At 50.3% G+C, this 24,239-nt stretch overlaps 1 protein-coding gene and 1 pseudogene across 1 annotated transcript; one reads left to right on the top strand and one right to left on the bottom strand.

Moving 5' to 3' along the window:
* Positions 1 to 1,627: 1,627 nt before the first annotated feature.
* On the bottom strand, positions 1,628 to 6,657 carry LOC109555060 (large ribosomal subunit protein eL34-like; annotated as a pseudogene).
* PNMA6E (PNMA family member 6E) lies at positions 6,583 to 12,220 on the top strand. Its single transcript, XM_070784005.1, has 2 exons — positions 6,583 to 6,757; positions 8,716 to 12,220. Exon 2 carries the CDS (start codon positions 8,726 to 8,728, stop codon positions 11,387 to 11,389), a length of 2,664 nt encoding a protein of 887 aa, XP_070640106.1. The 5' UTR covers positions 6,583 to 6,757; positions 8,716 to 8,725; the 3' UTR covers positions 11,390 to 12,220.
* The last annotated feature ends 12,019 nt before the right edge of the window (positions 12,221 to 24,239 follow it).

Genomic DNA, 24,239 nt, shown 5'->3' with positions numbered 1-24,239 from the left:
GAAATAGATGTTTTTCTGGAACTCTCTTGCTTTTTCCATGATCCAGCAGATGTTGGCAATTTGATCTCTGGTTCCTTTGCCTTTTCTAAAACCAGCTTGAACATCTGGAAGTTCACATATTGCTGAAGCCTGGCTTGGAGAATTTTGAGCATTACTTTACTAGCGTGTGAGATAAGTGCAATTGTGCAGTAGTTTGAGCATTCTTTGGCATTGCCTTTCTTTGGGATTGGAATGAAAACTGACCTTTTCCGGTCCTGTGGCCACTACTGAGTTTTCCAAATTTGCTGGCATATTGAGTGCAGCACTTTCACAGCATCATCTTTCAGGATTTGAAATAGCTCAACTGGAATTCCATTACCTCCACTAGCTTTGTTTGTAGTGATGCTTCCTAAGGCCCACTTGACTTCACATTCCAGGATATCTGGCTCTAGGTGAGTGATCACACCATCGTGATTATCTTGGTCGTGAGGATCTTTTTTGTACAGTTCTTCTGTGTGTTCTTGCCACCTCTTCTTAATATCTTCTGCTTCTGTTAGGTCCATACCATTTCTGTCCTTTATCGAGCCCATCTTTGCATGAAATCAGGTGAGCCCTAAATCCAATGACAAGTGTCCTTAAAGGGACAGAAGAGGAGAGAGAGACACACACAGAAGAGAAGCCACATGAAGGCAAACACAGAGACTGGAGGGACGTGACCACAAGCCAAGGGATGCCTGGAGCCCCACAAAATGAAAGAGGCAAGGAACCTGGAGCCTTTTGAGGGAGCACGGCCCTACTGGCACCTTGATTTGGGGCTTCTGGCCTCAAGAGCCAGGAGAATAAATTCCTCTTGTTTTAAGCCACCTGATTTGTGGTTATTTATTGCTGCATCTGTAGGAAATTCATCCACTAGGGAATGGATTGAGGCAGTTGACACAAGGGGCTGGACGTTTGTATCCCAAATTAGCAACTAGTAATGCGATGTGTGCTAAGTGCAACCTTGGGGAAGGCAGCTTTTGTGGTTTTGGGCAATTCTTAGAGAGCCTTGGCATCCAACCTTCACAGAAGGAGGGAGTGAAAGCCTGAGGTGGGGTGGGAGCCTGTTGGAGTGCACCCCACATCCGCCACACTGTGGAATGGCTGAGTGTCCTCAGTATGTATCAGGAGATTCATTTCCTTCTAGAAGTTTCCCAGTTTTTGTTTTTTTGAGGCTTTTTTATTTTTTTCTTACTCAAAAATGCTTCATTTTTTATTTAGAATTTTTTTGAAATAGAACATCTTGTATTATAGCAATTGTATTAAAAAAATCTTTCTGCAAAGAAAACTCAGGCCCACAAAGAGGTACTACAAGGAAGGAAAATTATGAGCCAATCTCTCTTATAAACACAAATGCAAAAATTCTAAATAAAATATTAGCAAATAGAATCCATAAACCATTTGAGATCATTTAAGTTTAGAGAAAGTAGGAAATCAATCAATAAAATCAGCCATATTAATAAAATAAAGGAGAAAGACTATGTGATCATTATTTTGCCAAATGCAAAAAACAAAAAAAGAGATTTTGATAGAATTTAATAACCATTCATTTTTTAAAAAAACTTTTCAGGGTGGGGAGCAATCCAACAATAGAAGAGACTTCCTTAATGTCCTATTTAGCTTTCTGACTCTGTTCTTGTGCTTTCAACACTTCCACAACAATCTTCTACTCAATAAGGAAAGTGTGCTTGATTCTGTCACGGACACATTTAGCATGCATGGACCCACCATAGGCTCGGCTGACATGTTTCTTCATTTTAGACAACTTCATGAGAACTTAGGTCTCACAGCACGAACGCCCCTAAGTCTGCCTGGGCACACACCACACGTGGATTTTGGTGCTTTCCCAACCTTCTTGGTATAAAGATAAACAATTCTATTACCAGGGGTTCGGGACAGCCTGGTTTTGTTAGAAGCTGTATTGTAGGCACCATCATGAATGCCTCTAGATGCCTTCTCCAGAAGGTCTCCCAGTTTTTTTTAATGAAGAATTTCAAACACATGCCCAGCCTAGAGAAAGTCATGTAACAGAAATCTGTGGATGCACCCGGCAGCTCCAGCAGCAATCCACCCAGGCCCGTCCTACTCTGTCTTTCCTCCATCCACCTCTCCTTATTGTGGCAGGAGTGAGGGTGGGGCGGGTGCAGGCAGAGACAGTGCCCTGAAGGCAGCAAGCCCTGATTCAGCTACTCTGCAGTGAGTCCCAGGGATCCTAGCGGGGAAGGGGCCTGGAAAAGTCCAGGGCGAAGCCAAGCCTCAGGAAGGAGGGAGGGCCCAAGCCAGTGGTGGGAGGTGGCCTGGGAGGTGTGTGGAGCCTTGAGTGGTGTCCTCCCAACTCCAGACACTAAGGGAGTGACAGACAAAGCCCAAACCTGATGGCAAGCCATTACATTTAGAATGCATAAACAACAAGGAGAAAAGGGAACCCTTACACTGTTGGTGGGAATGCAATCTAGTACAGCCCCTATGGAGAACAGTGTGGAGATTCCTTAAAAAACTGGAAATAGAATTGCCATACAACCCAGCAATCCCGCTGTTGGGCATACACACGGAGGAAACCAGAATTGAAAGAGACACGTGTACCCCAGTGTTCATTGCAGCACTGTTTACAATAGCCAGGCAGTGGAAGCAACCTAGGTGTCCATCAGCAGACGAATGGATAAGAAAGCTGTGGTACATATACACAATGGAATATTACTCAGATAGTAAAAAAAGTGCATGTGAATCAGTTCTAATGAGGTGGATGAAACTGGAGCCTATTATACAGAGTGAAGTAAGTCAGAAAGAAAAATACCAATACAGTATATTAATGCATATATACGGAGTTTAGAAAGATGGTAATGATAACCCTGTATGCAAGACAGCAAAAGAGACACAGATGTAAAGAACAGACTTTTGGACTCTGTGGGAGAAGGAGAGGGTGGGATGATTTGAGAGAATAGCATTGAAACACGTATATTACCATATGTGAAATAGATCGCCAGTCCAGGCTTGATGCATGAGACAGGGTGCTCAGGGCTGGTGCACTGGGATGACCCTGAGAGATGGGATGGAGAGGGAGGTGGGAGGGGGAGTTCAGAATTGGGGGGGTGCATGTACACCCATGGCTGATTCATGTGAATGTATGGCAAAATCCACCACAATATTGTAAAGTAATTAGCCTCCAATTAAAATAAATAAATTAATTTACAAAAACAAACAAACTGGATATATAACTGCTGTATGACCCAGCAATCCCACCGCTGGGCATACACACCGAGGAAACCAGAATTGAAAGGGACACGCGTACCCCAATGTTCATTGCAGCACTGTTTACAATAGCAGGGACATGGAAGCAACCTAGATGGCCATTGGCAGACGAATGGATAAGAGAGCTATGGTACATATACACAATGGAATGTTACTCAGCTATTAAAAAGAACACATTTGAATCAGTTCTGATGAGGTGGATGAAACTGGAGCCTATTATACAGAGTGAAGTAAGCCAGAAAGAAAAACACCAATACAGTATATTAATGCATATATATGGAATTTATGCAGTCCATGGGGTTGCAGAGTTGGACATGACTGAGTGACTGAACTGAACTGATGGAATTTAGAAAGACAGTAACGATGACCCTATACGCAAGACAGCAAAAGAGACACAGATATAAAAAACAGACTCTGTTCTTTTTGGACTCAGTGGGAGAAAGCAGGGGTGGGATGATTTGAGAGGATAGCATTGAAACATGTACATTACCATATGTGTTATGTGATATTACCATATGTGATATTACATATGTGATATTACCATATGTGATAAAGGAAATGGCAACCCACTCCAGTATTCTTGCCTAGGAAATCCCATGGACAAAGTCTGAGCCTGGTGGGGGACAGTCCACGGGGTAACAGAGTCAGACACAACTTAGCAACTGAGCACATACCATATGTGAAATAGATGACCAGTCCAAGTTTGATGCATAAAACAGGGCACTCAAAGCCAGTGCACTGGGACAATCCAGAAGGATGGGATGGGGAGGGAGGTAGGAGAGGGGTTCGGGATGGGGAACACATGTACACCCATGGCTAATTTATGTCGATGTATGGCAAAAATCACCAGAATATTGTAAAGTAATTAGCCTCCAATTAAAATACATAAATTAATTACAAAAAACCAAGGTCTTACTGTGGAGCACAGAGAACTATACTCAATATCCTGTGATAGATCATAATGGAAAAGAATATAAAAAAGAATGTATATAAGTGTATAACTGAGTCACTTTGCTGGACAGCAGAGATTGGCACAACATTGTAAATCAGCTATACTTCAATAAAAAATTAAAAGGAAAGTGGAAAAAAAAAGAATGAAGGTGAAATAAGTACCTTTTGAGACAGACGAAAGCTAAGAAAATTCACCAATAGATCTGTACTAAAAGAATGCTAAAGAATATCTTTCCACATGAAGAAATATGATAGTAGAGGGAAATCTTGGTATTTGGGTAGAGATGAGGAACACCAGAAATGGTAAATATGGGTGTAAACATTTAAACATGGACATGAATTTGAGCAAACTCCGGGAGATAGTGGAGGACAGAGGAGCCTGGCATGCTGCAAGCCATGGGGTCGCCAAGAGTCGGAAACGACTTAGTGACTAAACAGCAACAACAGGCATTTAAACATTAAAAAATACTTGTTTGCTCTTAATTTCTTTATTATACATATGGCTATTAAAAGTTGTAATAGCAAGTATATTGTAAGCTTTACAATCCATGTAGATATAATATATATGGTAACTATATCATAAAAGATGGGGTAGAGCAGGAATGAGGGCTCAGGATGAAGGGGACACCTATGGCCGATTCATATTTATGCATGGCAGAAAACATCACAATATTGTAAATTATATTGTAGAAATGTCCGTACATTTATGTGAAGTGGTACAATGTTAACCACAATCAGGCAGTGAAAAATTAAAGATATCCAATAAGTCCCCTACAGAAGAGCATTCAAGTGGGGAACTCTCAAAGATGTGAATGTATATTCACATGTTCAATCATGTAAGTTAGCTCACCTTTCTGGTGTAAATTGTCATGTGTGAGCACCCTCTACAAGTGGATGTACTTTAGTGTACTTTACTGTACAGTACTATATGGAGTACAGTATCTGTATTTCAAGCCCAGGATGCCCAGACTCAATCATAAAAGCAGTGGCAATGTAGCCAGTACTGAGAAGAAGTCCCAAGCGATAACAATGGAAACAAAAGTGAAAATAATGGAGAGAGGGAGCAAGGTGAAAGGTGGTAGATGTCACTTGTTCTTATAACATGACTCATTCAACCACTGGATGATTCTAAAGCATTAGGACAAAATCACAGAACATGCGAAGTTGGCTGTGTCAATGATGTGAACAATAATATGGCAGAAGTGTGAAAAAGTGATGGAGGAGCTAGAGAAAGAGAAATGTCTCAGAGTGTGAATGCAAGATCAGCATCAGTGTTAAGTCCACTCAGTTTAATGCTGATTCAAGAGAAAGGTGACAGCCTGGAGGGATAGGGGGAGGGACGTGGGAGCAGATTTCAGAATGGAGGGGACACATGTATACCTATGGCCAATTCATATTTATGCATGGCAAAAATCATCATAACACTGCAAAGTAATTATCTTCCAATTAAAATAAATAAATAAAAAGAGAGAAAGCTAAAAGCCTTTATGAAATTATTACCTCAGGCAGGAAAAAAGGGAACATAGGGACAAAAATAGATGGAAAGACAGTGCTATGTATTGAATGTTTGTAAACGCCCCGCCAATTCACCTATTAAATTCTAACCCCCAAAGCAATGAGATTTGGAAGTGGGGCCTTGGGAAGTGATTAGCCCACGAGGGTGGAACCCTAACGAAAGAGATTAGTGACTTTATAAAAGGGACACCAGAGAGTTCCCTCATCCTCTTTCTGCCATGAGAGAAGATGGCTAGTTGATAAAACTAGACAAAAACCAGTAATATACAGAACAGCATTATGAAATTATCAGTCACAGTATAAGATGAACTATAACAGGCTTCCTAGGTGGCACTAGTGGTAAAGAACCTGCCTGCCAATGCAGGAGACTAAGAGGTGCAGGTTCGATCCCTGGGTCGGGAAGATTTGCAGTATTCTTGCCTGGAGAATCCCCACAGACACAGGAGCCTGGTGGGCTATAGTCCATAGGGTTGCAAAGAGCCAGACACGACTGAAGCAACTTAGCACGCACTTAAAGAGAAATTAACCAATTTGCCAGCGATGGGTTTTCCATCTGCAAGTTTACTTTTGCAACTCAGCTGCCTTGCAGGGAGACCTTTTGATTGGTGGAAAGCAAATGAAGTGACATGAAAGTCACTCAGTCGTGTCCTTCTCCAGGGGATCTTCCCAGCCCAGGGATCGAACCCAGGTCTCCCGCATTGCGGGCAGTTTTTTACCATCTGCGCCATCAGGGAAGCCATCTTTGCTTCCCGGGGGGCCAGGCCTTGGAACATCAAGTCCTTAGTGCTCACCGCTTGTTGATACAGTAGCAAAGAGCCTCCTCTCGTGCGTTTCTCGTCCAATCATTTTCCTTGTAAACAGCTGCCTAGGCCTTTCCCCCTCATCTTCCTCGGGCTTCCGGGAGCACGGAGGAAACCCAGGTGGCATTCGCACAGAGGGCTCGGAATAGTGTGCTGCACGGTTCCTGGCTGCGCTGCTGAGCCGAGTTCTTCAGACCCTTCTGAGTGGGATTCGAGAGTCAGACAAAGTAAGTAGACAGGCGGGGACTTTGCTGGGGTCTGGACTCCGCAGTTACCAGGGGTCCCGGCTGGGGGTCCCTTAGCTGTCCCAGCAAGGAGTGGAGGTGGGGGGAGGGCCAACACATACTAGATTGGGAATCCGGGTGAGGCCACAGACAGCGGCAGGCTTCAGAGGGGCTGAGGGAAGGGTTTCCTCAGTGTAGGGGTTCTGAGGGGAGGACCGCTGGCTGCCAGGGTGGCTGGTGGGGGGGGCGTTATGGTTTGGGGGTGCAGAGGGGGTGGCTAATGGTTAAACTTGTGGGGGTCTCAGAAGGAAGGGCTTCCTGCTGAGCGGGTGAGGCCTACTTTGGGGGCCAGAAGAGAGTATTACTGGCTGAGGGAGTGGGGAGGACGTGAGAGGGGGTCCCCCATGCTGAGACATGAAGGGAACATGAGGAAAGGGCTAATGTCTGCCCTCTGTGGTGGAAAGAAGGGGCTGAGGGGAGGGGGTGGATGGGGTGGACTCGTGGATGCGGTTTGGAAACCGTTAGGGGAGGTACCAGCTCTGCGGGGGGCGGGGCGGGGGGAGAGGACGTTGGTGGCCGCAAGGGAGCTCTGGCTCCCTTCTGGGGTGGGGGGAGGGAAGAGGGGGAGTCTCTACATGGGTGAGATAGTGTGAAATAGTGCTTGTGGGAGGACTCTCCGGTGTGGGGAGGTGAGAGGGGAAGTCTGATCTCTAAACATGTGGTGGCGCCCTGCTTCCAGGGCCTAGAGGAGAGCACCGCCAAGTGGCAGGGTAGGGGAGTGTAGTTGAAGGGGGCGAGGAGGAGCCGCCTGGCCATGTGCAGTGAATGAGGCTGAGACTGGCGGCGCTGGAGCTGCTGTGATCTGGTGGAGGCTGTTTGCTGTTGCAAATGGATTTGTGGGGGTTCTGGGGGGTGCTCTGGCGCACTGTATTAGGAACGGAGAGGTTCCAGGTCGCCAGAATTGCAGTGGTGGGAGGGGCGGGGCCCTGGTCTCCACACAAAATACAGGTTCTTCACGAGGGTGCTTTGTACATTCACCGGGATACACCACACCTAAATTTAAAAGTATTGCAATTTTACATGATAAGTTCTCTTACCACAGGGGAATTTTATTTGATGTTAATAATGATAATATATCTTTAAATACTGGTAAATCCTTGGATTGAAGGAAAAAAATCACAAAGGGACTTAGAAAATATTTCAAACTGAATAATGAAAAAACACAACTTACCCAAATTAGTGGGGGGCAGCTAAAGAAGCAATAGGAGGATAATGTATTGCTCTAAATGCTTATGTTAGAAAAGAATGAGGACATAAAATCAGTGACCTAACAGTCCCTATAGAGATGCTAAAAGAAGAAGAGCGAAAGAAGCATAAAATGAGTTGACTGAAGTAATAATTGGGCTAAGAAAGGAAGTTGGTGATAGAAAGCAAATTATGGACACGATAAACCAAGCCATATGTTTGTTTTTTTTTTTTTTAAAAGGGCAACAAAACTGAGAAAGCCCTAGAAAGATGAATCAAGGAAAAATACAAAGAATGCTAAACACCAATATTAGGAATGAAAGAGGGCTAACACTACAGGCCAGATGTACAGTAAAAAGAGAATATAGGGCTATGATAGAAAAAATTACGCTAAAAAACTTGAAAAATTCCTTGGGAAAAAGGCAACTTCCTAAAACTGATGCCAGAAATGTAGAAAATGTTTTGTTTTGTAAATATATATTTATTGTTTTACAGAATTTTGTGGCTTGTTTTGTAAATACACTTAATTTATCAGAAAAGTTTCCTAAAACCAAACAAACAAAACAGGTTGGGGCAGTGCTCCAAGCTGCTGCTGTGAGGGGCAGTGGGGTGGGCTGTGTGGCCCAAACATTGTTCTCTCCCCTTTGCACACATAAGCCTATTCCCACAATTCAAAAGTCTGTGCACACCCCTTTAATCACTTTCTCCACCTTCAGGTCCTCAAAAATGGTGAAGCCACTGGCGCTGCTTCGAGACTGGTGCAGGTGGATGGGCGTGAATGAGGAGCGCTCTGTGCTCCTCCTGGGCATCCCAGATGACTGTGAAGACCAAGAATTCAGGGATGCCGTGCAGGCTGCCCTGGGCCCCCTGGGCAGATACCGAGTGCTGGGCAAAGTCTTCAGAAAGGATCTGGGGTCGAAGATTGCTTTGGTCGAGTTTGCTGAGTATTTAAGCCGAAGCTTGATCCCCCGGCAAATACCAGGCAAAGGGGGACCCTGGATTGTTGTCTGCCTGCCCCAGGCCCCTGATGCTGAATCACAAGATAGACCCAATTTCCCTGCACAGCCCCAGAGACGAGCAGTGGTTGGTAGGGTAGGTGAGGCAAGAGCCACAGGTGATGTAGGAGGAACAGGTGAGGTAGGAGCAGCAGGTGTGGAGGGAGCCGCAGGAGATGTTGGAGGAACAGGTGAGGTAGGAGCAGCAGGTGAGGAGGAAGCCACAGGTGATGTTGGAGGAACAGGTGAGGTAGGAGCAGCAGGTGAGGAGGGAGCTGCAGGAGATGTTGGAGGAACAGGTGAGGTAGGAGCAGCAGGTGAGGAGGGAGCTGCAGGTGATGTTGGAGGAACAGGTGAGGTGAGAGCAGCAGATGAGGAGGGAGCTGCAGGTGATGTTGGAAGAACAGGTGAGGTAGGAGCAGCAGGTGAGGAGGGAGCTGCAGGTGATGTTGGAGGAATAGGTGAGGTAGGAGCAGCAGGTGAGGAGGAAGCCACAGGTGATGTTGGAGGAACAGGTGAGGTAGCAGCAGGTGAGGAGGGAGCTGCAGGAGATGTTGGAGGAACAGGTGAGGTAGGAGCAGCAGGTGAGGAGGGAGCTGCAGGTGATGTTGGAGGAATAGGTGAGGTAGGAGCAGCAGGTGAGGAGGGAACCTCAAAGGAGGGAACCTCAAGTGAGAATGGACCCACAGGTGAGGAGGGAGCTGCAGGTGAGATAGGAGACGCAGGTGAGGAGAGAGCTGCAGGTGAGATAGACGCAGGTGAGGAAGGAGCTGCAGGTATGGAGGGAGCTGCAGGTGAGAATGGACCCACAGGTGAGGCGGGAGCCTCAAGTGAGAATGGGCCCGCCTGTGAGGAGGGAGCCACAGATGAGGAGGGAGCCGCAGGGGAGGCAGGAGCTGCAGGGCAGGCAGGAGCTGGCTTCGAGGGACGAGCTACCAGTGAGGCAGGTGGTACAGGTGAGGAAGGCACTGCAGATGAGGAAGGGGCTGCAGATGAGGCAGGTGGTATAGGTGAAGCAGACACTGCAGATGAGGCCGGGGTAGCCGGTGAGGCAGGAGCTGAGAGTGAGGCCAGAGCTGAAGATGAAGCAGGAACATCTGATGAGGAGGGAGCGGCAGGTGATACGGGAGTTGCAGGTGTGGCCGGATCTCTGAGCCTGGCAGGAGCAGCCGGGGAGGCAGGAGTTCCCATGGAGGCTGCAGCTGCAGGCATCGCCGGAGCCATGGATGAGCCACGGGCCCGGTCCCCTCAGTGGTGGCTGGCCTTGGAGCCCGTGCTAGAGAATATGGGCTACCTAGAGCTGAGAACCTTCTCCGGGATGGAAGAGCCGGACGAAGGGGAAGAGTCCTTTGAGAGCTGGCTGGATCATGCCAACGACATGCTGTACCTGTGGCGCCATGTGACCGAGATGGAGCGGAGGAGGCGGCTGGTGGAGAGCTTGGGGGGTCCGGCGCTGGATCTCCTGTGCAGCCTTCTGGAGGAAGATCCCAACCTGACAGCCCAGGATTGCCTGACAGCGCTGGTGGAGGCGTTCGGGAGCAAGGATCCCCGGGTGACCGCTCGGCTGAAGTTCATGATGTGTGCCCAGCGGCCCCAGGAGAGCCTCTTTGCCTTTGTGATGCGCCTAGAAGGCCTGCTGCAGTTGGCCCTGGGCAAGGGGGCTGTGCACCCAGCCATTGCAGATCAGCTGCGTGCCCGGCAGGTGCTCATGCGGGCCCGGCCCAACAACCTGATGCAGAACAAGCTGAAGAGGATGCGGATGGAGAGAAGACCCCCCAGCTTCGTGGCGATGCTGCAGCTCATCCGGGAGACGGAGACCTGGGAGACCGACCCAGCGATGGGTGAGCAGCTCCCAGTGGAGGAGGAGGCCCATGGGGTCCTCGGAGACCTGGCTGCTGCCCTAGGCCATGTGATCATCACTGAGGGCGCAGCTGCAGGTGGAAGTGAGGCCTCCCCAGCCAGTGGAGATACCTCTGCCCAGGTTGCCTTTTCCAAGGAAGGTGGTGTCGAGGCCCTCCCAACGCGTGAAGAGGCCAGTAAGGCAGTTGGCAGCAGCGCCGAGGTTGCCCAGGCTGCTCCTGAAGCCCGTGGTGCTGCCAGGGCAGCCTCTGCCCCTGGGGAGACCACTCAGGAAGATGGAAGGGCTCCCAGCCCCCTGGGCCTAGGTCAAGCAGCACCCTCAGAGGCCCCTTGGAGTCCCCCTACTGCCTGGGTGGGTGGGGCTTCCCCGGTGGTTCCAGGAAGTCCTGGCTGGGAGCCAGAGGGTCTCCCCCAGGTAGGAGACCAGGAGGCTGAGGAGCCCCCGAAGAAGGGGCTCAAGCCCATCCCAGAGGAGCCCGAAGATGAGGAAGGGGCTGTGGAGATGAGCCCCCTGGGGTTCTCCTCTGGTCAATAGGCTCAGCAGGTCCCAGGCCCCTGGCCTGGAAGCAGGGAGAGGCCAGGTCAGGCAGCCTCCTGGCCCCACATTAGGGGCCATGTCATGGTGCCTGGGCCTCCCCACCCACCCAAAAGGGGTCCCCTATTCAGCATCCCCTGGGACAGGCTGGTCCCTGTCCTGGGAAGTCCATATGTGTCACTGTAGGCCACCTAGTGACCCAGATCTCAAGGAACGCCTCCCTGGCCCAGCCTTTCTCCCCTCCCTGTCAAAACACATCCCTGAGCTGTCATCAACTCCCCTCCCAGCCCTCGCAGAGCCCCGAGGTGCCTGTGAACCCAGGCCGGGTGTCCCCACCTATACCTGGTCAGCCACCCTGAGCCCTGCCACATGCCCTGAGCTTCAGCACCAGCCAAGACATGGTCCTCAGCTCAGTGTGTGCTTCCCCATTGTGGATTCAGGCCAAGTTCTGCTTGGTCTCCTGGAGATGTGCATGTGTTCTTCTCTGAGCAGTTCCCCCCATCGTGGTGCAGAGACACCCCAGCCCACTCCGAGGAGCCGTTGGGAATGAGGGGACAGACGAGGGCTTGGCCGGTGACCACCCCAAGACCTCAGGAAGGAAGATCTGCATTGGGGCTTCGCAGCGTGGCTTCGGGAGGCCCCCCAGTACCTGTGCCCTGCTGGGCCATGCCATGCTTCCTTGGGACTTGGTGTTCTCGGCTTGGTGCAGCATGCCCTGCTGTGTGACTGTCCTGTGCCCGCCATAGGACATGTGGGCCTGAGTGGGAGGGGCTGCCCTGAGGGGACTGGGCATTGCCAGTGCCCACCATCCTGGCAAGACACTGCACGCGAAGCCCTCGGAAAGGGAGAGGGTAGGGGGAGGGTGGGGGAGGGCGGGCCGCTGTGTGGCGGAAGGGAGGGCACCCCGTTAGGGACTCTTGGAGGAGCGGGGGCGGGGGGGGCGGGACTGTGATCTCTAGTGGCCATCAGAAGTTCCCTGTGTTGTCATTCCCTGTCTTCAATGGTTTCAGTCTGTGTTGCGCTTCAATAAAATTTGCTGAATGTTTCAGCTGAGTCTCGTCTCTGCTCTGGACAATGGAGGGGAGGGGCTGCTGGGGTGGGGCCGGGGGTGGGGGGAGTGACAGTGGCCCAGTATCCCGAGTCAGCACTGCAGTGCGGTCCCAGCAGGGTGGGGGGTGGGGGCCAAAATAGCTTCCTGCTCAGCACCTATGGCAATGAGAGGGTAGGGTAGGTACTTTGAAGACCCAGACATGGTGAGGGTTTTTCTTCCATTTGATAGGTGTGAACCATAACATTTTGAGGTTATGTTTGTTCTCATTTTGGGATAGTTGTGTCTTTTGAACACAACTATAGTTGACAGAGACAGAATAGTCCTCTGTCTTTTGAAAATGGATGGCGGCGATCCTGGTTTTCTTTTTCACTGGGGGCAGGTGCCCCTGGCATCCAAGTGCCTGGGACCCAGGGCCGCTCAAGAGGTGGGATGCAGAGTGGGGCTCCAAAACAAGGAACTGGCATGTCTGGAGGTCTCTAGCCTCCTTGGTGAGAAAGCTAGTATTAGTCTGATAGAGTTTCGAAAAAAACCAAATGTATTTTAAGCTGAGGGATTGTAAAATGCGAAAACCTCACTGTGCAACAACAGTGACAGCACTTAGCAGTGGAAAATTGGGCCTGGACACTCATAGGGTTTCTGGGAGAGTGGGCGCAAACATACCCACACCACCTCCACCTGAAAACAAATTTGCTCTTGAAGAGAAGACAGGACCAGCCTACTGAGACCTGCAAGGGCGAAGGCCCAGTCATGTGATGGGGAGGGCCAGGGGTGCTCTCTGAAGGGGTAATGTTCAGGGATGGGGGAAACTGGCCTGACACTAAGGGCACTGGGAAGCTGTCGGACCCAGGGACCAAATCTGCATCTCGTGCCTCCTGCATTGGCAGGCAGATTCTTTACCACTAGTGCCACCTGGGAAGTGGTGGGAAGGAGGGGGCCAGAGGGGTGTCCTCGCCTGTCCAGCACTAAATCATGTGGCATGATTTAGAACCTTGTTCCTTTCTGCAAAGCCTCTGGGCCTGGATCTCCAGCTCTCTCTGAATGCCGATGGGACCCCAGGCATCCTTTGGCTAATTCCCTTTGTGCTCCCACTGGCCACAATGAGATGTGATGGCTAAAGTCTGTCAGTGATACGAAGGCCGCCCAGTGACACTTGCCGAAAGGATCCCAGACAGCAGGTGCCTGCCGAGTGGCCGGAGTTGGAAAGCTGGGGCTGATGCCCCAACGGCAAGTCTAGGGCAAACCAGGCAGAGGTACAAAGGGTGGGTCTTCACCTCTTGTCTCTTGGAACTGAAGTCTGAGGGGGAGCCAGGCTGATGGCAAGAGCAGAGCCCACAGTCTGTGGTCAGTGGCAGGGCACACAAGTGTGCATGTCCAACTGGTGCCTCCTGCTGCCTGGGAGGGCTGATTGCCAGTGGCGAGGAGCCTGTGAGCCCCTGGGGGAGGCCCTGGGATTTGGAATCTCCAGGCAATGCTTCAGTATGTGTGTGCATTTGTGTGGTGCATATGTGGGTATATGTGACTGTGTGGAATTTTTGTGAGTGTGTGTGATTGTGTAGTGTGAGTGTGTAGGGTTGATGTGAACATGTTTGAGCATGTGTGAGTGTGTGTGTGGCTACATATATGTGTGAGCGAGTGTGGGCATGGAAGGGCTTATTTCTCAGGCCACATCACCTTTGCTGACTGGAGCTTGAGACTTCCACTGGCTTCCATCTTCCCTGTGAGCTGGAGGAAGAAGATGTCAGCTGACTCCAGCCAACTGAGGGTGCCAAGCAGACTGGCTGTAGGGGGAGCCCCTGTCCCCAGTGTGCCACCGTCCCCATTCCCCAAAGCTTCGGGTACTTTACTCAAGTCTCAAATGGGGTGGCCAGAGACATCTCTACAGACCTTGACATCGCCTTTCACATTTCCCTCTCTGTCTCCCTCCGCCCTTCATTTGCCTTGCAGTCCAAGCCCACGTTGGCATAGCCCCTTCTGGCCCTGCCGGGACCTGGGGCAGCTGGTGGAGGCCTGCTGGGTGGCATGCCACTCCCTGACACACCCTTTCTAGTGGGAAGGGCCATGTCCACAGCTCTGCTGGCAAGGGGTGGCAGCTCACCGTGTGGACACCCTCCCTAAGCCCCGTGGAGATCCTGCTGGTGCCCCCTGCAGTCCCCTGGCCCATCTCGGTCCCAGTCCAGTCCCTGTGTGCAGAGGGGGAGACAGTATTCAGCCAATAGCCCCTGAGACTCAGCTATGAGTGGATGCTTGGGGGTGGGTGCAACTTGGTATCTGACCCTTGGGGGCACTGAAGAACTGGCCTTGAGCAGCTCCTCCACAGGGGCCTTGGTGTGGGGGCCTTAGTCTTGCTCTGTGGACACATCTCAGTAGCCACGCTGGGCTTTAAGGGACAAGTTCACCAGAGCAGGGCTCCAGGGACTCAGCCAGCAGCCAGGTCCCGCAGGGAGCCAACGACTTCCAGGTGAGCAGGAATCTGGGCTCAGGGTGGCGTGGAGGGACCTTGTGAACCTGTGTCCTGGTGGCCGTCTGGCAGGCCCCAAAGCCCTGGCTTTCAGAAGGCTTCAGGCTGGAGACCGTGTCCATCATCTTCATGTAAACTGCCAATCTTGACGTCTGGTGCATTCCTCCATCTTGGGCCGCCCGAGAATCTTGCCACAGCTGCAGGGCGACGCTTCTCCACTGGGTCCCCAAGAGGCTGGGCCCCAGCAGTTTCCCTGCAGTGATCCTCCCACTCAGTCCTGCCCTCTGGTGCCCATGGAGACAGGTGCCCTCAGGGCTGGGGAGGGGGGCCTTGGGGACCCGAGTGCACACATGTGCTTCTGAGGTAGAAGGCCAATGTTTGCAGGTTCGTATAGAGGAGCAGTGGAGAGGGGTGGAGGAAACAGTGAAAGTGAAAGGAAAGTGAAAGTCGCTCAGTTGTGTCCGACTCTTTGCGACCCCATGGACTGAATAGTCCATGAAATTCTCCAGGCCAGAATACTGGAGTGGGTAGCCGTTCCCTTCTCCAGGGGATCTTCCCAACCCAGGGATTGAACCCAGGTCTCCCGCATTGCAGGCAGATTCTTTACCAGCTGAGCCACAAGGGAAGCCCAAGAATACTGGAGTGGGTAGCCTGTCCCTTCTCCAGTGGATCTTCCCAACCCAGGAATTGAACCAGGGTCTCCTGCATTGCAGGCAGATTCTTTACCAACTGAGCTATGAGGGAAGCCCGGAGAAAACAGTGAGGCATCTATAATGGGGAGACAGCACTTGTCAAGTGTACCATGTCCCCTGGGCTGAACTGCAACTAGTTTTCCCAGAATGCCCTGCTCTTTAGGGTCCCAGGTCAGGGTTGACCACAGGCTTGCTGGCTCTTTGTTGCACCTTGCTCTGCTCTGTCTTCCTGGGCAACTTGCAGTCTGTCTTTGCCTTTCAGCAGTTACTTCTGGCTACTTTTTCTTTAACTTCTTTTTGGGTGGCTGAGAAAGTCTGCCACCTAATGCCCTGGGTCCAAGTTTAAGGAACTGCTCAGACTTGGAACTTCCTAAGAGTCTCAACTTGCTCATCAAAGGGCTAGAGCCCATTCTCCACATCCAGCTGTGTTTAGAGAGCTGACATCTCCTTCTGTGCTTGTCTTCAGCTCCCTCCTGGGGCCCCTGAGAGGCAGCCAGCTGAGGGCTGTCTCCTGGCCATGACACATCTCCCAGTGACCTAGTGTGATGTTAACAGACACATTGCATGTGATCTCACAAGTATGATGGCTGGCAGAGGGCAGGGCAGGCGGACAGTCGTCTCCACCCATATTCTTCCCCACAGAGAAGCTCTCAGCTTGGATAGGCGAGGCCTTTCCAGCCTGGGCTCCTCCCCAGTCCAGAGTCAGGGAGCTGGTGGAACCAGGTGCTTTGTGCTCCTGCCTGAGTCTTAGCTGCCTGTGGTAGATACGACCTAAGAAAGGAAATTCTTCCAAACATTGGGTTCCCACCCCTCCACCTAGTTTCACAGAAAAATGATAGGCTAGCCTGGCTTCAAAGAGAAGAACAGCTACATCCCCAGGCATTAAATTAGGAAGCTCTCCAGCCAAACACTGCTATGTCTGCACAGGTGTAGGGAGCAAACGGGGCCAGCAATGCCTTCTCAGAAGTGGAGGAGGAATCAGACTGCCCCAAAGTCCAGGGTCAATCTGGAAGGTCTTGTTAGATCAAGGAAAATTAAGGACACAGAGCACTGAAGCCATGGAATGTCACTATAGAGACCCAGGGAGATGATGTGGACATGTTGGCAAAAGCCAGGGCATTCACAGCCCAACATGAGTCCTATTCATAACATGGAAACAGCACCAATTACAAAAATAATAAGAGGAGGAAAGGAATGGGAGCAAATAGAAGAAAAGCACATCATAAAGGGAATCATTAATACCTGAAAAATATAGGGAGACTCTAGACAAAAACAGAAAACAACCCCCGCCAAAACTCAAAGAAGTTTCAGAAAACATGATTTCTCAAAATAAAATTTGAAGAAGAGATGTAGAGTTCAAAGAAGGGATGATTAGAAAGCAGAAGGAAATGAAAGAAAGGTAGCAGAGTTCAGAAAAGAATGGAAAGAAAAAATAAAAATATTGCTGAGATGAAAGCCACAGTGAGAGCAATTCAAGTCAGTGTGACCAAAGTGACCACATACATAGTGACGATGTGGGGACATAGCATTAAGGCTTGAAGAAGTCACACAATATAAAATGCGAGAGAGGAGAAGATTGCAGAGCAGACGATAGTCTGGGAGGCAGCAAAGGAGATGAAGTACATATATAATGGGTTTTCTAGAAAAGAGAACAATCAAGAGAAGAATATCTTCCTGGGAGAAGTCACGCTGGCCTTAGACATCTCGTAATCAATTCTCAATGCTGGATGCCAGTGGGGAAAGTTTTCTAAACTTTTGAGGAACAGGCAGTTTGCTCTGAGAATGCTCCATTTGTCCAACTTTTCCTTCAAGTCTAAAAGCAGAAAGTTGAAATTACCACTGAACAACAAAGGCTAGCCAACTAAAAGATAAACTGAAATCAAGACCTTGGAGATGGAAGGAACTATCCTGATCACTTAATCCATCTATATGCAGAACTAATATTCCATAATTGTGGAATTATGCATTAATCATTGTCCTACTATAGGACAGAATGCAAATTTTTGAAACCTTGACGATGGAGAAGTAATAATCTAACCAAAACCAGAAGTGGAGAACCGAGAGGGCAGGAGGAAGATGGTGAAATGATTTCTTCATCTGTTAGAGCCAAGAGTCATTGGATACTGTGTTGGAAGATACCATTAAACATAATCCTTCAAATATCTCAGAAAACTTAGCATTCTTCAGAATTTTACTCTTTAACTTTTGTGAGATCTTTTAGGAACTAATACTCCTTTGAAAGAAGCATTTAGTACAAGTTAAAGGGTCTTGCCATTTCTTTTTCTTTGCCCCCAGTCAAATTAGTGTAGAACAGGCACACCTCAGAGATGTCTCAGGTTTGGTTCTGGACTACAGCCATAAAGTGGATATCTCAGTAAAGCGAGGCCTCCTCAGTTATGTATTTGAGAAGTATTGATGGTACCTGTCCTGTGTGCAGTTGTCAGGTGATGGAGGATGGGACCTGGGCTGGGAGTCATTGTCAGGGAGAGTGGAGAGGGAGGGATGGCTGGACCGGGGGATCCAAGGAGGGGCTGAGAGAACAGGAATTCCTGACTGCCTGGAGAGGGGCGTGGGCTCCTGGTTGAGGAAGAAGAGGAGTCAAGGATGAGGGAGAGGTTTTCAGCCTGGGCACTGATGGGGGTTCGTGATCAGCACGTGTGTGTACCCAGGGGCGGGGGATGTGCTCCTAACCTGGGCTGTTCCTTGGTTGGGTTGGAAGAGGGGAAGGTGCTGGGGTGGAGGAGGCCATGCCCCCCATGGGCAGCCTCTGCTGGGTTCTCACTCAGTGTGCCCAGCTGGAAACTGCCTCCCCTGCCACACTGGCATCTGTTCCCACAGGTGGGTAGCAGCCCTCCTCCAAGGCTTCTTTCTAGGTCAAGGCAGCTTTCACAGCTGCCCTGGGAAGACATCTCTGAGACCATGTGCAGTTCAGCTACATCCATCTGCCCTGGGTGTGCTGGGTGTGCTGTGTGTGTGTATATGTGTGTGTGTGTGTGTGTGTGTGAGCTTCTCACAGGTGGAACCAGACACCCTCGATGGGAAGCAGTAATGTCCCAGAGCCTGGGGTGACCTTCCCAGCTCTGAAGCTCTGTCGAGTGATAGCAAATAGGCAGGAGGCCAAAAGCATTGAGGAACGTCACTCCCCTCTCCAGCAGCATCCCAGTCAGAGATGGGAGAGGGCGCTGCAAGCCCCTTCACTTGTATCCACAGCTGGAGAGGCTTCTAGTGGCTTGAAACTTCCTGGGGGGCAGAGGCAGGCTAGCTCTCCCCCTTTTCTGTCTGCCTCTGTGTTGCTCCCTGCCCCCTTCCCTCTCTCTGTGTCACATATAGAAACACGAGGACGAGAGGCCCCCTGAGGAAAGCTGAGACGCCCCTGGATACAAGGTAACCCTGTGTGGCTTCCAGTCAAAGTCCCAAATGATCTAGCCCTTCCTGTTCTTGGAACTGTGCTGTTTCCTAGACAACCAGTTTTGTGTAATCACGGTCAAGGCAACGTACATTTTTGCTCAGAATCAAGGTCACAGTATAATACCAATTCACCACGGCAACAGCAGACTACTCATCTGACACGGGAGATGGGATTTACGAGGAAAACCACATGCAGCCTGCTAGGGCTCTGCCTGCCGAGCTTCCTTGTCACCAGGACATGGTGATTCTGCATCATGAAATAGGCTTTAATCCCAGTGGAGTCTGGAACTCATGTCCTTAAGAGGCACAGAGTCCATCGTAAGTTTGACATAAGTAATTTGCCACACAGAGCCAGCCAGGCACATGGTGGTAGTGATTTAGTTGCTAAGTGGGGTCTGACTCTTGCACCTCCATGGACTGGAGCCCTCCAGGCTCCTCTGTCTGTGGGATTTTTCGGACCAGAATATGGAGCGGGTTGCCATTTTCTTCTCTGGGGGATCTTCCTGACCCAGGCATTGAACCCAGGTCTTCTGTATTGCAGATGGATTCTTTACTGACTGAGCCATCAGGGAAGCCCCCAGGCACATGGTGCCACTGATAAAGCCATGTGTCACAAGAGGACCATCCTACCTGACCTTCCTGTGGGAGCTTAGTTCAGTCTGCAAACACACACAAGCCATTCTGCCCTTTGTAAACAAGCTCTGTGTGCTCCAAGTCAGGCTCACTGTGGGAGCCAGGTGGCCACCTGCCACGGGTGGGTCTCAGATAGAACAGCTCTGATGAAAGGAGGTTGTGGAACAAAACCTTATAGCTTAAGATTTGATCATGTTTCTAATTTCTAGGCCCAAGGCCAAATGTCAGTTGCCTCCTACCTCCTGGGTGTCATCTCTGGCTTCCTGAAATCTGAATGGGGTAGCACGGCCCTCTCTGATTTGGTAAGCATGGGGCTGGGACTACCACGCAGTCAGTGGGTCTCAGCTCAGCTCCAGGGCCATAGGGCCTCATAAGCCCATGGGCTGTGGTCTTCAAGAAAGTGAACGCCACCTTGCACTATCTGGGTATGCCCCCTGTGCTACCCTTGGCCCCATGGAGGGGACTGGATGTTGGCCTCTGGGAGATAATGGTGGAAAGAGAATACGAGCAGCAAGGAGGGCCAGAAGACTGCCTGGTCACAGTCAGGGAGGGCTTGGCGACTGGAGTGTGTGTGTGCATGTGTGGTCCACATTGGGAGGGCTGGTAGAGGGGAGGGGGTGGACTTCACACCCTCTTACTGCTGCTCTTGATGTCAGAACTTGGGATGGCAGCTTCACATCCCTCCTGGTGTCTATCCCAAGGCAGTGCCATGTGTTTGAACTTGGGTAATGGGTTCCCACAGCAATGACATTTTTAAAAAATTAATTAATTTATTTTAATTGAAGGCTAATTACAATGTTGTAGTGGTTTTTGCCATACATTCACATGAATCAGCCATGAGTGTACATGTGTCCCCCATCTTGAACTCCCTTCCCACCTCCCTCCCCATCCCATGCCTCAGGGTCATCCCAGTGCACCAGCCCTGAGCACCCTGTCTCATGCATTGAGCCTGGACTGGTGATCTATTTCACATATGGTAATATACATGTTTCAGTGCTATTCTCTCAAATCATCCCACCCTTGCCTTCTCCCAACAGAGTCCAAAAGTCTGTTATTTACATCTGTATCTCTTTTGCTGTGTTGCATATAGGGTCATCATCTTTCTAAATTCCATATATATGCATTAATATTGTATTGGTGTTTTTCTTTCTGACTTACTTCACTCTGTATAATAGGCTCCAGTTTCATCCACCTCATTAGAACTGATTCAAATGCATTTTTTTTACTAGCTGAGTAATATTCCATTGTGTATATGTACCACAGCTTTCTTATCCATTCGTCTGCTGATGGACATCTTGGTTGCTTCCATGTCATAGCTATTGTAAACAGTGAGAAGCGACATTTTTAAAAAAGGCCACCAGGACAAAAGGAAACACAAAGTGTAATGCCAGGTCCTGGGTGGCTTCCCATCCATCATGATCAGTAAGAACACACAGGTAACCATGCTGGGTTAGTGAGTCTTCAAAAATATATGTTCCCTGCAGCCCTCAAATGTCATGGGGCCTCCCTTGGCCCTGATTCAAGTTAGGGTGCATGAGGGGGTGGCCATTTCTCTGGTATCTAATGCAGGACGTGTTTGTGAAGACGATGTGAAATGTAGAGGGTGGCGGGCCCCAAGCTGTAGCTCCAGGAAAGAAAGACTGTGAGACGGGCCTCCTCTGGGCTTCTGGGGCCAAGGGTTCTGCCTGATGCCTTGAACTGGTGCTCAGTCAGTAAGCAGAGCTCCAGGGGCAGAGGCTGGGAGGGTGGCCAGGGGCGACAAGATCTGTCCTTGATCAGCAGCTCTGCTGATGGAAAGATGTGTTCTAACTTAGGGATTCCCGTGACTCAGGACAGGGGTGCCCAGGAAGGGCTGGAGGCAACCTCTGGAGCCACGTGGTCAAGTGATCAAAGCCTGCCTGATGGGAAACACTCTCAACTCCACTGCTGTGGTTACCAACTTTCTGAAACTGACATTCCGCTCGGATCTCACAGTTCAAGGAAATGCCAAAAGCACTTTCTAGCAGATGCGACGCTGGGCATTTTTCCACCCCTCACCTCATTTCATCTTTACAACCCCTCCCTACACTTAGTCTGCCAGCACTCACCAAGGCTTGGCCTGCACCAGCCTGGGTTCTGGAGTACCTGAGAGCCCAGAGGATGGGCTCAGGGACCTGGACGCTCATGGAAGGTCCCATTCACATGCTGGAAAAGAATGGACAGGGCGGAGTGCTCCAAAGCGAACAGACAGGATAGAGATGAATAGGGCAGGGGCAGGGGGATTCAAGGAAGGTGCTCTGAGCAGGTGACCTTGAATCTGTCACCTGAAGGACCGGCAGCAAGGGGCAGGAAAGGGGGTTCCTTGGAAGTGGGACTCATGTGCCAAGGCCTTGTGTGGTACTTGTGACCCAAACTAAGGCTCCCTTCGCCATAACCGTTACATCATGACCCCACTTCCTTCCTGGAGAGATGCCCATTGCCCTTTCATGACAATGAGCTCTGTCAGACCAGGGAATACGTTGCCACCACCAAACACCCCAGCTCCTAGCCCTTGGCCTACACACAGTAGGTGCTGTTTTAGGTCACGCACATCCATGGAGCAACCACTCTGGCTGACCTGGGAACCCAGAGTTTGATAAGGGACAGTGAGAGCTACCTTTGGGCCCTACAATCTCCACCTGGACCCCCGAGGTCCATTTGGAAATCTTGGCTACAGCTGAAACCACCAGCCTCACCTGCCACTCTTGCTGGTTGGTGCTACAGTGCCAGGTCCCTGGGCCTCGCACCCCTACCCTGCACTGCCCTCCACACTCTCCCTCAGGTTCCTCCCCAGCCCCTCTGCCATGGCCTCCTCTAGCCCTCACCCTCCTCTCCTTCACCTCCTGCTTCAGCCGAGGTGTGCCTCCAGGGGCTGTCATCTTACACTCCTGTCCCCCCATCTTTTTTGCCCTTCAGAGTCACTCCATGTACCTGCATGCCTCCGCCTGTGTATACAGTCTGATCCTTCCAGTCAAATGCGTCTCAACTATCCCTGTTGTCTGCACCCCTCGCCCCCTTGGTTCTCTGCTCTTGTGGGCACACTCTGGGTCTGCCCACCCCTCCCCGCAACAGCCAAGTGCCCTCACTGGGCCCATACCTCCTCATTTTGTCCTCCCCACCACCCCCTCTTGTGACATTGATGGGAGAGAACACAAGCCCAGCCCCTTCCGGGCTCCTATTCTTCACTGCCTGGAAGACAGGGGCTGCCCCTGACCACCTCCTCAACACCCCTGCCTCCCATGTGGCTGCTGATCCATCCCATTTATTGAGCACTAACTGTGGGCCTGCTAGCTGCTGAGACACAGCTCCCTGCCCTCATGGATGTCAAAACCCAGACATGGGAAAGTCACCTCATAGTTAAATGGCCACTTACAAATGGAGACAAAGAGCTGTGTAGGAAAGTGCCAGGTTCCCTGAGTACAGAACAGCGTCCAAATATAGTCTAGGAGGAGAAGGGCAGAAAACTTGCCCCGAGAAAGTGACTTTTGTTCTACAATCTACAGGAAGAGAAGGAGCAGCGACCCTTCTCTTGAATGTTAGCCTGCTGCAGGCATGTGTTTCAGCTAGGTGCCACATCATGAGTGACAAGTGTATTAGTTAGCTATGGCTGTGTAACAAATTACCACAAACTCAGTGGCCTTCACCAATACCACCTACTTTTCAGCTCACAGCCCTATCAGTCAGAAGTTCTAGGAATGATGTAGCTGGGTTCTCAAGTTGCATTGGAGGTGCATAAAGAACATAAAATTACAACTACCAGGCTGCCTTCTACTCTGCAGTCTCATCAAAGCCATTGGCATGTTCAGCTCCTTGTGGCTATAGGAATGAGGTCCCTGTTCCCTCACTGGCTATCAGCTGGGAACTGCTCTCAGCTCGCCAAGGCCTCCTCCATCTCCAAAGCCAGCAGGAGAATTTCCTTCTTCTTGAATCCCTTTTGTGCTTTGAATCTTTAACTTCCTGATCTCTGGCTGCTGGGCCCAGATTTAAGGGGTTCATGGGATTAGGTCAGGTCTACTGGGGATAATTTCTCTTTCTTGAAGTCACCTGTGACCTAGAACATAACCCAGTGATGGGCATGGTGGCCCATCAACTTTGGAGGCTGGAGCATCGCACAGGGAGGATACCCCAGGGGATGGGACTTGGGGTTGGTCAGAGAAAATCAAAGCCTAACCCTAGTTGAAGCGGCAAAAGAACAGATGCTAATTAATCATCTACTACTGCAGTGGGGAAAAGAGCCCAGCATGAACTCAATGCAACTCCAATCCATACAGAGTGGACAGGGCATTTTAAGGAGAGGCTGATCCACATGAAACCTGCATGGGTTCTCTAACTGGTACTTCTCAAAGTTAGGCTCCTGCCCTCCCAAACAGGCTGGGAAATAAGACCCATCTTTAGGCACAGGCTGGAGAAAACTGCAAGTTCTTTGGCCAGCCTTGAGTTTTCTCAGGCAGGCACTTTAAGGAGGCTAGAGTCATCCCAGGGAGGCAGATTCAAGCTGTTCAAAACTATGTCAGTGTTTTGTTCAAGTCTTTCTCAGCCAAGATTGAGGCCTCATGCAGAAGAGGGCTCAGAGGAGGAATTCTGCCAACC

This window comes from Bos indicus, chromosome X (assembly GCF_029378745.1).
Source record: "Bos indicus isolate NIAB-ARS_2022 breed Sahiwal x Tharparkar chromosome X, NIAB-ARS_B.indTharparkar_mat_pri_1.0, whole genome shotgun sequence".
Taxonomy (NCBI): domain Eukaryota; kingdom Metazoa; phylum Chordata; class Mammalia; order Artiodactyla; family Bovidae; genus Bos; species Bos indicus.
The sequence above is the reverse complement of the archived record's forward strand: the minus strand, read 5'-3'. Positions and strand labels throughout refer to the sequence as shown.

Bases quoted from the DNA above. Each gene is read 5' to 3' on its own strand.
- PNMA6E (XM_070784005.1), top strand. From the start codon at position 8,726: ATGGTGAAGCCACTGGCGCTGCTTCGAGACTGGTGCAGGTGGATGGGC.